The 17,188-nt window shown below is 42.3% G+C and overlaps 1 protein-coding gene across 1 annotated transcript in view; it reads left to right on the top strand.

The window, feature by feature from the left end:
• The window catches only part of kcnb1 (potassium voltage-gated channel, Shab-related subfamily, member 1), a 31,148-nt gene extending 14,155 nt beyond the window's left edge, over positions 1-16,993 (top strand). Inside the window, exon 3 of the mRNA XM_053447469.1 lies at positions 10,353-16,993. Coding sequence (XP_053303444.1) covers positions 10,353-12,272 — 1,920 coding nt within the window. The 3' untranslated portion in view covers positions 12,273-16,993. The remainder of the gene's footprint in view (positions 1-10,352) is intronic.
• Positions 16,994-17,188: the final 195 nt, after the last annotated feature.

The following is a 17,188-nucleotide window of genomic DNA, read 5'->3' as shown; positions in this document are numbered from 1 at the left end:
TACCATTCTTTGATTTCTCTTCTTTACCATTTCTCCCAGACGATGCAAACGCAGCGTGGCCCCGAGACAGGGTGGCCATTGCCCTTTCAGAGAGGCCGTGTCACCATTACTGTGATATGTAACCCCCTCCGCAACACAACCAATCTTCGACATTTATGTGAACAGAGAACAACACCCTCTTATAAATCAGAACTCACAGTTCCAGACGCTGTTCTTTTAGTGGCAGCTATAAGAGCTGTCCTCGTCGGTGTAGTTCTCTCCACTTACCGCAAGTTCTTGAATGACTTTGTGGAAAGTACGAAGGCCAGAGACAGAAACAGTATCCACGAACGTGAGGGAGAAACGTTATCATGATGGGTGCGTCTTTCTCTCTCTCCGTCTTTCTTTGTATTTCAAACTGTTGCTTCTCTTAATGTCTGTAGAGGATCAATGGACTGCATTTATACCCTGTATTTCTAGTCTTACAGCGACTCAAAGCTATTTACACTGCAAATCCCATTCACCCATTCATACAGCTTGTCTGTCAGGATCTCTTTCACTCGTTTATCACATTCACACACGGATGCCACAGGCCACAGGGCCAATTTGAGGTTCAGCAGCGTACCCGGCACGATTTGACATACAGACCAGAGGAGCCATATACCATGACGATCTCTGATTTCCATGATAAAGACAACATCATACAGACTGCAGGACTGCATGAACTGCATCATACATTTATTACTAAACATTATGGAAGCAATATCCCTGAACAATATGCCAGACATGCTGCTATATTTGTGCCAACACTGTTTTTGTGCAGTGGGAAATTTATACCGTGGAGATAAGATGAGATTTTGATGGGATTTCTAGAAACAGAGGAAATAGATGAAGCTTGTCCACATATTGCCTCACCTCTATTATTGCTGGATATGATATTTCCTCATTCCTGAAATGCCTCGACACAACACCGACTTAGGTATTTTCACGTCTCTCCAGTCCTCATAAATGCTGTATCCTCTGAGTTGAAATTCCTGATGAAAACTGCGTCCTTTGGTGCACCAGACCGGACCCTATACTGTTTCTATTTATACAGCCACCATGGACCAGCCAGAGTTTAAATATAGATGCTGAGTCTGGATTCTCTTCTTCATCTGAAATGCATGAATAATTGAGAGGGAGAGGAGATGAGGTGGGATTCATTCAAGAGATGGATGGTCCGGGCATACAGTAGATTAACATTAGTGGTTTGCTGAATCGAGTTGTGGTGCACTTTGTGCATGCAAGCGCTACGAGTTAGACTAAAGTTTGTTGAATGCCCCCAAAATGGCTTCTTTCAGACTTTTCTATGACCTCAGAATATAGTTTGTTTAAGGGCGTAACATTTTGGAAACAGTTAGTTACACAGAGGGATGCCCATAGTATTAAATGTTGATGATGGTTTGAATACTGCTACCTACACCCCCATATCTACGTCTTCCAATACAATGAAAATCACGTTACCGACAGAATATTGCAAATGTGTCAAAGGACTTGAAATGTAGCTGAAGAGGCTTTCACACCTAACTAATTGCAGGAGGTCATTTAACAATTGAATCTTTAAACAATAGAAGAGGAAAAGAAGCAGAAGCGACTCACAGGATTGTCTATAATGATATTACAGTGGCCACAAATTGTGGAGAAATTGAGCTGGTTCATTAATTTTCTCCATTAAAAAACAGAATGACTAAAAATTTAGCTTCTACAGAAGTTGAATTAATAACATGACATCAGACATATGTCAGTCGACAAACCAATCAATGTCAAGTATAGTTTGTTACAGCCCACAAAGCTGATGACAACAGGATATACGTATGTGATCAATTAATGGGCTCCCTAAATTGCAAAGAGAAACCAAAACTAACCAGATTAAATTTGTAGAATTATACAATTTATTTATCTGAAAAACATAAATGTATCACAGTAGTGTGATTTTCACATTGTTTTTTTGCATTTAATGTGCAGATTATATAATGAAACCACTCTAAACCATCATATTATATTTATAGAATCGGGCCTTCTTCAGGAGGAGCCTGACGAAGACACATACCAGGTCTGAAATGCAGCCTCCTTCACGTAAAAGAAACAAGGTCATGGTGATGGGACACCAGTTTGGATCTACAGGTTAAACTGGCTCTTTCTCCCTTTAAGAGTCACAGGGCACTACAGGTTCATTTGGTAAAGATGTGGGGGGTTAAGAAATACAAAGATCTGTTCAAAGTTAGAAGGAGAAGTGATGGAGGGTGTGGAGACTACAGCTGAGCCACTGCAAATGCGCCTGTGTGTTCCAAGCTATCATGCTGGGGGAAATGTGGAAGACACAGTCTCCTCCCGTCTCCATGGAAACCCCATCTCCCTCACTGGCAGGGAGAGGCAGAGCATCTTCCACATTCAGAATCCGGGGTGTGAATTATTCCACGTTAGTTAACGCTCACAACGTTACTCGCACACAAACGACCGCTGACGATGAAATCTTGATGAAGATGAAGTGCGGTTCTGTGTTTGTGTGATGACATCAAATTCATCAAATCAAGTGATACTACTGCAGGAGCGCGGCTCACGTTGCAAACTCCTGCACGAGGCGATGCTGTCTGGCGGTTCTAGGAACTTATTGACGAGATGCAACTGAAATGCAAACCGTCGGACGCAATGAAGAGAGAAACCTACGTGAAGGACGGGAGCACTGCAGATGGTTCGACGCTGGATGAGCTTTGACCACGGTACAAATCAGCGATAGAAGGAAAGAGAGAGGAGGGGGAGGGAAAGACAGCGAGAAGGAGACTGTCAGACTTGCTTTTCACGAGCAGGTCCACGTAGCCGCCTCCTGTCGAGCTTCAAGGGGGTTGTCATGGTGACAGTGGCTGGCAGTCGAGGCTGGGAGAGTGTTGCATGGTTATCCCTGTGGCCTCCGATGTGGCTAACACGTTGATGGGAAGCCTAGCCCGCTGGTTGAAGGATCTTAGCAATCAAGCAAAACCTGGATTTCCTCCCCACTAACCTTTTTGCCAAAACCTGGTCAGACCGTGCCTATTAAAGCGTTAATTGGGGGTATACTGCCTCTCATTAGGAGGTAGTTCTTATGTTTCCCTGGGTGGGAGCTGGGAGAGTTGACAGACAAGGGTGTAAGGAGTCACAGGAACAGGAGCTTCCTCTGCTAAACCACTGCAGCGTGTCTGGTGCTCCTGTTGCTGCTAATGAGAAAGGTGCCAGGCGGAGCACTGGGAGTCCGGGAGTTCCTCAGCTGTCACATGGGATGGCACCAGACCTAATACAGTTTGAGAACACTAAGTCTATAGCCGCTCCTAACCAGGTGGAGTAAGCGACTCAATCCTTTACAGCCTCAATCCAACCCACCATCAACTGTGCGTAAACCTTTAAAGTGACAACGGAACAGTTTTGAGAAAAAAAAGGAGGATTTATTTTCCTCATTTTTCTTTTTGAGGATAAAGGTAACATGTTGTGAAAAGTCTAAATAATTCTGAGGATATTTTTTTTTAATTATTTTGCATATCAAGAGTAAAGTCTAAAAATATTCCAACTTTATTCACGAAATAAAAAACCTCCTCTGATGTAGTTGGACTTTTGACTTTATCCTGGAGGAAGGACATTAGGGAATGGACTGACATTTTATTTCCCCTGCCAGGCCCTCATACTTTTCAAAAGACGAGTAGCTCATCGTGGCTGACATTAGCTGATGCTAACGTTAGGTACATATTGTCATGTAAAAGACAAAGTCTGTATAAATTGGTCAAAGTTCAAGGTTTCATGTTTGTCGGACCAGCGCTGGGGAGACAGATGAATGAACCTGGTCCTAAGAAAAGCCAATGTAGAGCAGAGGGAATTAATCATAGCAGCTGGGACACAGCCAACATAAAACCAGGGACATCGTAAATAAACAAGAGCCGGTGGCACAACTGCAGTAACATGCCCAGGAAGGAGTTTCCCCTCTTTATAGGTCCCCAAGTATAGGAGCCTCTGGAGAACTGAATTAGTTTTGGTGTATGTGTAGTGAATGAGAAAACTGTCCCTGTGGAAAGACTCATGTCTGAAGGCGTATTCTCTCCTCTACATGGGAAATAAATGATCTTCCATATGTAACTCAGAGGAGAACGTTACAGTCAATGACAAAGGGTCGTGTAAATCTGATGTTGTTTTCTCCACAAGAATTCTCTCCTGAATATCGTCAGCCTCATGAGGACTGGTTTCACCTTGGCCTAGAAAAGATGGGGACGTGGATGTTATCTCTGTCTCCCAGTCCATCTCTGACACATATATGTTGTCTTTCCTCTCCTCTGGATAAAAATATCTCCTTCCCTTCATTGTTTCATCTTTTCATCCTTTTGTAGGCCACCAACCAGAGTTGGCCAGTAGTCAGTCCCTCCCAGGGGCAATATTTTGATTTCAAAAGTTGTTCAAACACCCGAGGCAGAACAAAACACGACCCTATTTAATCACAATTTCATTTATGTCTCCTTCATTAAATGAACCTTCATAACTGAGCGAAACCACTGCTGCTCTGTCAACAAAATAACATATATCTATAATACCCCACTGACTATAGAACACATTTAGCCATTACTCTCTTTCTTTTTAATAACATGCTAAAATGGTAAAAAAAATAATAAAGGTGACATAAACCACACCTGTGACATATTCTGCAGACATAGACATTGACACCATAATAAAAGGGGTCAGCCCCGTGACCTCATCCATCCACCCCTCCGTTCATTATCTGTACTGTTAATCCTTCTGAGGGTTGTGGGGGAGCTGAAGCAATTATATGACCTCATGTCGGATATGATTATATTATGTTAATAAGTTAACAGAACATCACAGGGCAGTAAACCCAGGCAGTTTTAATGCACTCTCTCTCTCTTCTCTCTTCTCTTGCTTGCTTTCGGCGAACAAGGGTAAACAAAAACTATGTGATTGGAAAATGAAAACAAACATGCTATTACTGATAGCCATTATCAAAGATAAACTCAGTGTAGATAGATGGGGCCGACAGTATCACATGCTTGTGACTCATAGCAGTTTGCAAAGCAGCCATCACACACAGACGTAGGTGAACTGCACCAGGGCGTTCCCAGGTTTTGTTGTTCAGCAACAATCGTCCATCTGAATGAATCCATCACAGGAAGATCAGGAATAGGCTACTGTTAATATATGTGGCTAGTTATCGAGCCAAATTAAAGGAAAGCAAGCAATATAAAATACCCTGTTAGAACCTTGTGAATTTGGAGTTAATCAGTTGGATTGACTGTGCTTGATTGAAATAATACCTAAAAAAAAAGCAATCAAAGTTATTGTCTCATTTTGAAACTTCTCTCCTTGTGTGTCCCTATTCTGGTTTCCATCTTTCGCTGATTACCTGCCCCGCCTTCATTTGTTGAACCTGTATCTTGTTAACTTTGTGTATTTAGTCGCTGTGTGTTTAATCTGAATTTGGGTCCTCATCCGTTCCTAGACATAACAAAATTATGCTGCTGGTCACTCTCAGTTTTTGGTGTGTCAATATACTACAAAAATATTTATCACACTTGCAAGACAGGGCCATAATCTTGCACATGGCTGCTATTAACATCTGGCTATTTGTGCGACCCAATCCCCTGTGGGTCTATGAATGAGTCTGTAATTGTGTTGATGTCATTATGGCCATGTCTGGAGCCCAACTGAGCCTTTTTCTGAGACATTTGTTTATTTGCAGCCTACTTTATCTCACATTTTCAGTGGTTTGAGGAAATTAGCGTTTCTTGACATTTAACAATCCAAAGGCAAGGACAAGCAAGAGGGTTTTTAGAGAGAGCCTCATGTGCAAAGACAGGTATCAGCCAGAGCAAATAGGCCAGTGAGAGAATTGCAGGGTTTCCCGGTGGAACTTGACCTCATAACCATAGTCATACAGGAGCCGCCTTCATTAGCGATCTTTTTATAGCATCTCAATCCTATTACCCCACTGCTCCTCCATGGCTACAGTCACCATGGCTTCAAGTTTGGAATATGTTAGCAGCATGTACTTTAACAAGAAATCAACCTTAATAGGTTGTTTTTGCCAACGCAGAGTACTTTTTACTCTGTGTAAATATTTTCCTTCAATGTCATATTTTTCCATTCTTGACAGGGCTGCTCTCTTGTGTCTTGTGATGCCCTTGTCATCTCCCCCCGCTCCCCCCCCCCCCCCCCCCCCCCCCCTCCCTCTCCGGTTCCAGCACTCTGCTCTTGAAGTGTTTGGTTCAAATAGATTTCCACCAGAGCAGGAGGAGAGGAGCACGGAGGGGAGAAAAACACATAGGGTCATTATTCATGTCTGCCGTGACGCTATGGAAACAGTGTCCTCCTCCTCTGATTGGTCATAGATAAGGTTGCCTCTTTAGCCATCACTTTTACTCCTGGGAGTGGACTCCAACTTATTAGGCCGTTGCCAAGGCCCACGCTGTCAGACACCTCCTATTGCCCTATTTCTCCCTCGGTTCCTTAATTTCCTCTGGGCAATTTGTAGGGAAACCCTGCATCATGTTCTCTGTTTGTTTAAACAAATGACTATGTGTTTTAACCAGTAGATCCATGATCAAATTAACTAACACCGATATAATTCATTTCATTCTCGTTATTTTTGGTATCAAATGGGCGCGTTATGAAATTTTCCTGTCTTCACTAAGGTGATGTTTAAGGCTCAGCTGCACTTAGTTTTGGAAGCAAGTATTTATTTAAACCGTTCTAGTATTTCTTCCCTCATATAACATCCAAACCTCATTTGTGTGGGCTGTTCCCAAACATGCTGTGTTCCAGCTATAGCCTCCTACTCAACCTCTAAATTGTGCTGTTTGGTCCTTTGTCCAATTGCTTACTATTAGTTTGTTAAGTAAACAATACTCTACTGTAATGTATGTCCCTACAGTCCCATTCAGATTTCAGTATTTCTTCAAATCCAATCATCCATATTTAACCCATCCATCCTTCCTTCTATCCATTTTCTTTCACTTCTTCAAGTCGGTTTGCTGTTGCAGCAGACTAAGCAGGGTGCTCCTTTCCCCAGCAATGATTTCCAACTCTTCTTGGGGGATCCCAAGGCGTGTCCCCAGGCCAGATGGGACATATGATCCCTTCAGAGAGTGTTGGGTCTACCCCAGGGCTCCCCATAGTTTGGTGTGCCTAGAAAACCTCCAATGGAGGGTGCCCAGGAGGCATCATAATCAGATGTCCAAAACGACTCCACTGGCTTCTTTGGACATGAAAGAGCAGCAGCTATACTCATAGTTCCCACTGGATGTCTAAGGCTAAGCCTAGTTCCCTACAGACCAAGCTTATTTTGACCCCTTCTGTCGTATTCTTACAGTCACTAACCAAATATATATGTTTCATGAGAGGCAGAGCAGCCCAGAGGGATGCTGCTGCAGTCAAATGCTGCTTTCAGATATGCACAGAAACCGTGACATTTTACATTTACATTACACGGAGGACCTCTATATCTGTACACAAAAGTCAGGACTGGTCATTAAACATATTTTATTCACCCTTCCAGCTTCATGGTACAGCGTATGTCTGATTGAGGCCAACAGATAAAGCAGAGCTATTTCCAATACATTCACATACAATTGAGACTTTAAATATCCCAGCATACTTCAGATTTCAAAACCAATAATATTTCACCCAACATCAGCTACGATGGCAGAATCAAATATTTTTCACCTAGGCTGCCATTCTGCATTTACATGTGTAAATAAAACAAACAGCTTAATTCTTTTAGGTTATTGTTGGGAAAGCTCAATCCGTTTTCACTGCTTCAAGATAGCAATGCACCAACAATGTGCCTTACCACACCTCATTTAGAACCAACTATTCCCTGGATGCTCAGATGGGCACAAATGCATTTGCTATTTAGATAACGTGTAGATGTTGGATGCCCAAAAAAGGGCCCAGCGTCTCTAGCCTGGATGCCAGACGAACTTAGCCCCGCCCACAACATTTTTGGTCGGGCAGTTCGGTCTGGAGTCGCTCCATTGGGAAAAAATTATGGGGCGTGTTTCAACTGACCAGTAAGTAAAATTCCTCTTCGCTCAATTGGATAGACCTACAACCAATCAGAGCAACGTAGTATGTGACGTATGCTAAGCAACGCCTTGTGAGTTATTTACTAACGCCGGGTTCACACCGGACGCTTCAGCGCAGCGCCAAGCCTTAAATAACAGCTAGCTCCCATCCACTCCCATGTTAAAACTTTGTGCCGGTCACACCGGAGGCTGAAGCACCGCGAGGCAGCCTTGGCGCAGCGTGTTGCTTCAGCCTCTGGTGTGACTGGCACAAAGCCGTGCAGCGATCTACTGGATCAACGGGTGATATTATTAGCGCTGCCCGGCGGTTCAGCGTCGCTTCAGTGTCCGTTATGAACAGCCAAGCGCCGGGGCGATAGGGATTAGCGCGGTGCTTTGGCGTCGCCTCCACGTTCTGTGTTCCTCTTTCAAACTGAATGCGCTGTCGATGTCTTCTAAAACAGACTCAATGGCAGCATCTACACATCTCAGCTCGCCAGCGGCAGGCATGTTTGTTGAAAACGAATTCAACCCGAGGGCACTGTGATGACGTGGCTGATTACGTTACCGTTGATCATCTGTCAATCATCGTATAAAGCCCGCCTTGACAATCTGATTGGCCCGGTCGGGCCATAATTTTTTCCCAATGGTGCGACTCCAGACCGAACTGCCCGACCAAATCTGTTGTGGGCGGGGCTAAGTTCGTCTGGCATCCAGGCTACAGCGTCTCACCTTTAACAGGACAACAGTCGAGCTGTCAGTTCATCACAAACTAAACCCTATAAACATTAAATCAATCATTCTGTTTCTTTCATCTGAATTGAACATGGGTACAGAGCAGAGAGCAGTGCAACATTTCCTCAGGTCTCTTTCATTGTGGTTTACAGATACTTATTCTGATCAAACAAGCTCATAAAGAATATATGCAGGGATTTTTTGTTGATAGTATACACAATGGTTCTGAAGGATAGCTGTCATAAAATGCTAAAAGAGATGTAGTCTGCCTTGGCAAGATTGGTGGAGTGTGGGTGGGGATGTGTGTGTGTGTGTGTGTGTGTGTGTGTGTGTGTGTGTGTGTGTGTGTGTGTATGTGTGTGTTTGTATGTGTGCTTTCTTACAGACTTTCCTGTTCTCTGTACTGTGTAATGTAAATCAAGCGTCATCTAGTGGATTCTGTCCCTAAATCATGTGACTGGTGCATGTTCATTTTTATGTCACACACTGTCACTTTAGAGGGATGCAAGGGACATGAGATAATGCCCACCCCACCCCCTAAATCTAAAGGGCGGAATCTTTGAAAAATATTGTGATTAATATTGTAAAGATTACGTTTTTTAAGCCTTCTTCATGATAGCAGCCCTGAGGCCTTTTCCCATTAGTGGAAAGCATTGATTGGTTGGTCCTGAGCAAGGTCGGCGCTGTGTGAAAATAGAGGGCTGGCTAATTATCTGAGCAGCTTCATACTAATTTCAGTGGAATAATTGAGAAGCAAATTTGAGGGTTCTTTCTGTGATCATAGCTACTGTAGTGCCGCCATGAGGCTCGATTTTTTAGCTGTTAAACTATAGAAGTGCCATCGATTTCTCAATGACTTTTGGTGATCGCCCGGCTTTTCCTTTAGCACAACCATAGTTATGGTTTGTGGCCCCCTCAGGATAAATTGTAATAAGTTTGGTGATCATGTGCTTTTTCATCTAGCGCCCTCATAGGGTCAGAATTTCATCCCATCAACACTATGACGATAGGTGTAGAACTTATGACTTCTCATCCTCAGTTGTGCCCTTTGTTCATCACAAGCAAATGTTAACATACCGTCATAGCAAACATTATAACTACAGATAATCAGCATGTAAGTATAGTCATTGGGAGCAGGATAAGCACGGGTAAAGATTTCTTATAAGTGTGATTAGGTTTTCTTTTTTTCTATTAAATAGATTGGATTTTGTGAGCTTTTGTTTTTGTTTATTGGTTGCTAAACATTATTCTGCACTGAAGAATGCTCAGTCATGAGGATAAGCCCGTTAAAGTGAGTCATGAATAAATAAGAGGTCAAAGTCAATCCAATCCATTAGCTCTCAGCCAATCACACACTTCGTCAGGCATTTATCAAAGTTTTGTTTTGACTGTAAGGTTATTTGAATTCACTTACTCTCTGCACTTTCATGCTGTAATCACAACCCTTATAAATACACTGTATTTGTTTTATTCTCTATAGTGTTGATTGTCTGATTTAGACTAGAAATGTTGAAGTTCATATCTGATGTCTGATATTAAACTGATATACTGGGTGTACTTGTCTTTCAGATCCTGGCCATCATCTCCATCCTCTTCATTGTGCTGTCCACCATTGCCTTGTCTCTGAACACCCTTCCAGAGCTGCAGGACACCGACGAGTTTGGCCAGTCCACCGACAACCCACAACTGGCCCATGTGGAAGCTGTGTGTATTGCCTGGTTTACCATGGAGTACCTTCTTCGCTTCCTCTCCTCCCCCAACAAGTGGAAGTTCTTTAAAGGTCCCCTAAATGTCATTGACCTTTTGGCCATCCTGCCATACTATGTCACCATTTTCCTAACAGAATCCAACAAGAGTGTGCTGCAATTTCAGAACGTCCGCCGCGTGGTCCAGATTTTTCGGATCATGCGTATCCTTCGTATTCTGAAGTTGGCGCGTCATTCCACAGGCCTTCAGTCTCTGGGCTTTACCCTGAAGAGGAGTTACAATGAGCTGGGCCTCCTTATCCTCTTCCTGGCAATGGGTATCATGATCTTCTCCAGTTTGGTGTTTTTCGCTGAAAAGGACGAAGAGGATACAAAGTTTAAAAGCATTCCAGCTTCATTCTGGTGGGCTACTATTACTATGACCACAGTAGGCTATGGAGATATATACCCCAAAACTCTCCTGGGAAAGATTGTGGGGGGGTTGTGCTGCATAGCTGGAGTACTGGTGATTGCCCTGCCGATTCCCATTATTGTGAATAATTTCTCTGAATTCTATAAGGAGCAAAAGAGGCAGGAAAAGGCAGTTAAACGGAGAGAAGCCCTTGATAGGGCAAAGAGAAACGGCAGCATTGTCTCCATGAACTTAAAAGAGGCATTTGCTCGTAGTGCTGAACTGATGGATGTCGTTGTAGAGAAAGGTGAGAGGCCTCATGACAACAATCTCTCTCCAAGTCGCTGGAAATGGACGGCTAAGGGGGCTACATCAGAGACAAGCTCAAACCGTTCCTTTAACGCCCAGGAGTTAGGTTCTCAAGACAAGGGAGATGACAGTCCCCAGAGGCTAAATGTGCAGAAACTAGAGGAGATGTACAACCAGATGGCAAAGACACAGTCACAACCCAACCTCAATGCCAAAGACAGAGGCAATAGAGTGAACAAACAGAGAGATGAGATAGAGCTGGGGGCCATAGAAGATCACAGGCCACCAGTGTTAGGACCCAGAGAGGGAGTAGGGGACATGAAAAGCTTGTCTAGCTTTGACAGTTACATCAGTTGTGCAACAGACTTCCAAGAGAATCCACGTTTTCTCCATAGTCCAGCAATGGACCTTGGTCTTCAGGAAGGTAACCGACTCTCCCACAGTCCGGCGACAGCGCTGTCCCACCGTTCTAGTGCAAAAACAGGTCAGCAGACCTCTAGGGAGTGTCAGCCCATGCTTACTCCTGTGTCTGTCACAAAGCCCTCATACTCAGATAATGCAAGGAAATTCTTCTTTTCTGGAAACTCGAAAAGTCTTATCCCTAAAGGAGGCTGCCGCAGTGACGGAGAGTCCGGCGTGTCCCCGCTCTCAGACAGCTCAGTCCTGTCAGACCACTCTCTGTTAAGTCCTGAAGTGTCAATCTACACCACTGCCAGCAGCAGGACCCCACCGAAGTCCCCAGAGAGCACTACCCTGGCTCCAACTGTCTTCACCTTCCACGACTCCTCCATCAGCAAGTACATTGACGCCGACACTGACGATGATGAGCACCTGCGCGACATCTCTGACGCAAGTCCCTCAGATTGTCTGTTGGCAGGAACGAGCCCAAAACGCAGCATCAACATCAATTACCAGAGGGGCACCAACCATTTAGAGGTAGCCCAGAAAATGCTGGGCCAAAATTGCTTGTTTCCCCTTGACGGGATTCGTGGGGTGGCTCATGAGAATCACGTAGGACATGAAATGGCACATAGACCAAAGGTTGAGAGAGGGCGTCAAAATACTTTGGATAAAAGCCTCTGAGGTACAAGTGGAACAGAAACAAATGGGAAGCTCGGGCCAGTGAGTGTTTGTGATAAACACGGTAGACAACGGAATGAGAAGGAAAAATTATCTCTCTTGAACATTTCACAAATTACCTGAGCATGCTGCTGGGCTATGAGCTCCAAGTGAACATGTGTGGTGAATACTCTGGGAGAATAAACATTTCTAAATTGGAGAATGTCACTGCCCCTCCTTCAGCTCATTCCTCTTAGCGGTATTCCACACCCACAATACAAAGGAGCACTCCTGGGTAGCCAACAGGCCTGGTCAGAGATCCCTGTGGAATCAAGGGTAGTCAGTGAAATCTAGTTTTGTGGTTGATACTGTTGTAACCCAATTGAATGATGTGGTTTTAGCTGCAGGGGTAAATCTCTATATATTCTCTAGGAAAAAAACAATCCCAGCTGCCCACTGTCCCATTACAGAGTCCACGTTCATTCTGTGGTCTTGAAGATACAAAAGAGGACCTAGAAGCCTATAAGCTACTTACTTGTGCCCTCCATTCCCAAACCTGGCCTTAGTCATTTACATTTGTAGGGGCGTGTACGTCTTGGGCTTGTATGTCTGTGTGTGCATGTGTGTGAGTGTGAAGGCCAATGGGGGATGTATTGCAAATTCATGTGTCCACACTCTTGAGATTGTCTTATCTGATTTATTTTTATATACAGTAGATAAGAGAAAGGTCCTTATAGAAATATGTGATTTGCTAGTCTGCTGTGTCAAAATCAAATGTGAGGAGTTAACCTCTAAAAGGTTGAATGTCTGCAGTTGTCAGAGGCTTCAGCCCGTCCGTTATCACAAGCTCTCGGTCTTGAACAGTATTTTTCTGTCCCCAATGTTATCATGTCATAGTCAGATTGGATGATACTTGCGAATCTCCATCGGTGAATATTTTTCTTTGCACCCTATTATCATTTTTAAGGGCGATGGTGGTGGACCATGATTTTTTGACATAAAAACAAGACCCAGAGGTTATAATCTTGACTGCAGCATAAAGCGCACATTTATGGAGCATGCATGCAGTCAATCAGTCAACGTCCAAAAACATAATACGTGGGGAGAATTATTTACAAGAAAGTCCTCTAATGTTTTTTGTTTCAAGCTTATTGACATGTTTAGGTTTCTGTAACAGATGTTCAGCATGCGCTGGCCTTCCTTTGACCGATATGAAAGCAGCCAAAGAGATCACACAGATTCTTGAGAGCAGGGGTCAAAATACACTCACTGAATATACACAAGCAGGTTAACTTGAATATATATATATATATCAGCTGTAATGCCTGAACTGAGGAAACTCATGCATGAGCACAAACTCACACCCACAGCGGATCAACGCAGTTACGGAAAAGACGATTTTCAGAATACATAGATACACTTAGTTTCCATGGCGACCGCGCAGCCCTCAAAGGCTGGCAGCAGTTTGTTTATTGGACAGGAAATGGATTTATTGCATGTAACGTATATTCACACATACATATATAGCCTACAAGAACACACAGACATGCTTAACCTGAACATGTAGTAACATGTGAGCAGAGCCACTACTCACTGTACACATTCATGAGTGTAAATGCAACAATATGATGTGAGGACCTTGTACATTGTAACGCTTGTCTTGAATCTTCGTAGCATCCCATAAATTATTATAATTCCACGCAATATAAATGAGTTTTAGATTCTTGACGGTTAGAAACCCACAATGCATTTCTCTTTTATATATTTTATATTGTCACATAGCAAAGAGAAACAGTCTTCTGTAAAACATGTGACTGTCACTCGCTGCAGTTTAAATTAAGAATGATCAATGGATGGAAGTGTTTAATCTCCAAATGAAGAGCATATATTATCACAGAAATGAAGATGTTATTTTTTCCAGAAGGGCGGGAAATAGGAACATGAAATACAAATATAGTAATAAAAACACAAAAAGACCATTCCAGACATTTAATGTGCTGATACTATCTTGAGAAGTCAAATTCTATAATAGCTTCTATTTGTTTTCTCATCTAATAATATCATGCTAACATGAGCACAGTTAATCACAGTTTCTCTGATGTTGACGAGCTGAACGGAGAAGAACCTCACTGCCAACTGAACAGCTCCTCAAACAAACCTGAGCAAACAGTCAAATCTCTCTCCGCCACTTCCTGACACAAATACAGGACAGCAAGGGATAGCACTGAAGAAGCCATAGCACTTTCAAACACGGAGATGTCAGGTGATATTTGAGTCATCGGGAAGTGGTTGACATGTTCTTTTTGTGTTGTGGTTAAAAGTCTAATCACAAACCCTGATTTCATTCCCTGTTTTAATCACAGTTGAACCATTTCATATTGCTCTCCATAGTGAGAGGAGCTGGGTTGTGTGAAAGGAATAGCAATGACTGCGAGAGGTAAAGGTGTGTGCGTTTGTGTGTGTGTGTGTGTGTGTGTGTGTGTGTGTGTGTGTGTGTGTGTTGTAACTAGACCCGTGTGGCTGCCACTTAATGGAAAAGAATAAGACGAATGTGTTTCTGATATGAATGCATGCATGCATGTTCAGGGAATCCTGCTTTTGTTTTTTCTTCATATGTGCAGTTTCGACTGTAACCAATTTTAATACCAAGAGAATTGTAATCATGTGAGAAATTAGGATTCATTTGACACGTTAATTTATTAATTTACAGCTGTGAGCAGGGGGATGGGAGGTGCGTCACATGAATCTTACTTAGCAACCAATCACATACTTGAATAATGAATAACTAAGGGTGGATGGTTTGAAAAATCTATTTTATGCAGCATCATATTGCCAGCTTTCCTTTGTATTCTGGTGAAATTACAAAGTATTGTACACACAATAAAGTCGGCAGTTAGAAGCCAAGTTCACAAAAAAAAAGGATTTTTAAAAACATAGAGTTCAGTAACATCTCTAAAGACGTTTACCAAAATTCAATTATGTGAGTTTTTTAAAAGTGATCAAATATATATTTTATAACAAATGACCAATTTACATTTTCCAGATGAGGACATTCAAATTGGATGATATTCAAGTCTCCCTCAAAAAGATTTTGGTTACTTGTATTTAAAAAGGTACTGTCCTCAATAAATATGAATAATTCTTCATATTGTATTGTGAGGTTGGAGTGGCATGGTTTTTCCTTTCAGACAACATCAGTCTCAAGCAGAGAAACATTTGGTTCATAGGTTAGTTTCTGATGAACATTTTATTGCACATTAATGTTTTAGCTCGTGAAAAGTCAAGGCCAATGTATGCAAAACATTTCAAATCTGTTACATGGAAACAATTTAGGGGATTTAGATGTCGCAAACAAATTTCAGTCAGACATGTCATCAACTCTAATGGAGACAACATTCAGATCACAGTTCCCGTCCTGAGGGAACATGTGAGCTTCTGTCCCATATTTTGGGGTTTTCTATATTACGGTAGTCAGGGACCAAGTATCTCTCAAAAAATTATGACAATCAATAGTTCATGAAGAGGCAGCATGCACTACCTTAAAGACCTGAGATTAATTACGGGCAAATGTGCATCTGTGTGCATACATACACACAAAGTATTGAAATCCCGACACTAGTATTGATACTCGTAAGCTTTTAGTATGAAAAATCATTGCGCATGACGTTGTAATTTGATACCAGACTGTGATACTGTGACATGATACCACCATTATACAAAGCAAAGCAATTCTTTTTTACAAGTCATCGTTTGTTTTTCTTTTTATTTGGGCACTTTACTCTCCTCCATGTCCAAGGGAGCCATTCCAATTTACAATATCTAGTAGTGTAAAAGAGCTTTTAATTTCACTGCGATCCCCGCAGAGGAATTCTGAAACGAATCAAAGGACTAAACCATCATGTTGTATGAAGAAACACAATCAAGTCACTGGTCTCATTTCTTGTTTGTCGATACTAACGAAGATGAAGAGCACAGATTTCCATTACAAGACTCCCGACTGTATAGTAAAATGCATTTAGCAGAATTCTAAAATAGAATTTGGTTGTCGCGCTAGCTGCTTTAAATGTGAAGAGTTTCATTTTTGTTAGAACCCCATAGGGCCCTTTTCAGGGACACGTGGTCATTTCCAAAACCCAGTGAGAACCACTGCTTTAGCAAGTAGCCTAAGTCCACACACTCTGAATCGAACACTGTATTACAGGGTTGGGGTCGATTCAAGATGCCTTGATTATGTAAAAAACAAATATTACACATGACGCTATTACAGGAACCAGTATTACAGCATGAGACACATTAAACCTGGTACAAGTCAAAAACATAAACTATATTTTTTCTACATTTTAAGCTCTCAGTGGAATTGACCCCAACCTTGCCTAAGCCATCAGTCTTTGTAAAGTACACTGTTTCCAGGGAATTGAAAAAAGATATTTGAATGACCTTAGTCAGCTCTTATACAATGTTGTTTGTAGGTCCCGAGGCTGTCTGTTTTGTAAAACAAAAAAAAATAGAACATTTTTACCTGTTGACTTTCTATGCTGTTGTTTCTGTATAAATGTTCTATTGTTCAGTGCATGTTGTAACTTTGGCGTTGTGACTGGTTGTGATTCACTCAGAGCCAGAGCCTTGTCTTGTAAAAGAAAAAAAACATGTCTCAATGTCCCAAGATATTTCTATTTCTTAAGAACGACGCAACGTTTCCCTTTGATGACTCAAGACTAAATAAATCAGATCACTTTACATTTTGATTAGGAGTTGTTGACTTTCATTTCACTGTTTATTCACTGTTTTGGAAACTGCAAGCCAACGTAGACAGGAACGTGTATCATTAAAGCTTCTGTGGAGTCGAGTGAAAAAGATTTGTTGTGTTCTCAACCAAGAAATGGGAAAATGGGAATCACAGGTTGTGTTTGATCATCCTCACTGAAGAGGAAGCAAGCTTT

Source organism: Pleuronectes platessa, chromosome 2, assembly GCF_947347685.1.
Source record: "Pleuronectes platessa chromosome 2, fPlePla1.1, whole genome shotgun sequence".
Taxonomy (NCBI): Eukaryota; Metazoa; Chordata; class Actinopteri; order Pleuronectiformes; family Pleuronectidae; genus Pleuronectes; species Pleuronectes platessa.
Note: the sequence above shows the minus strand (reverse complement) of the source record. Positions and strands in the feature narration are given on the sequence as shown.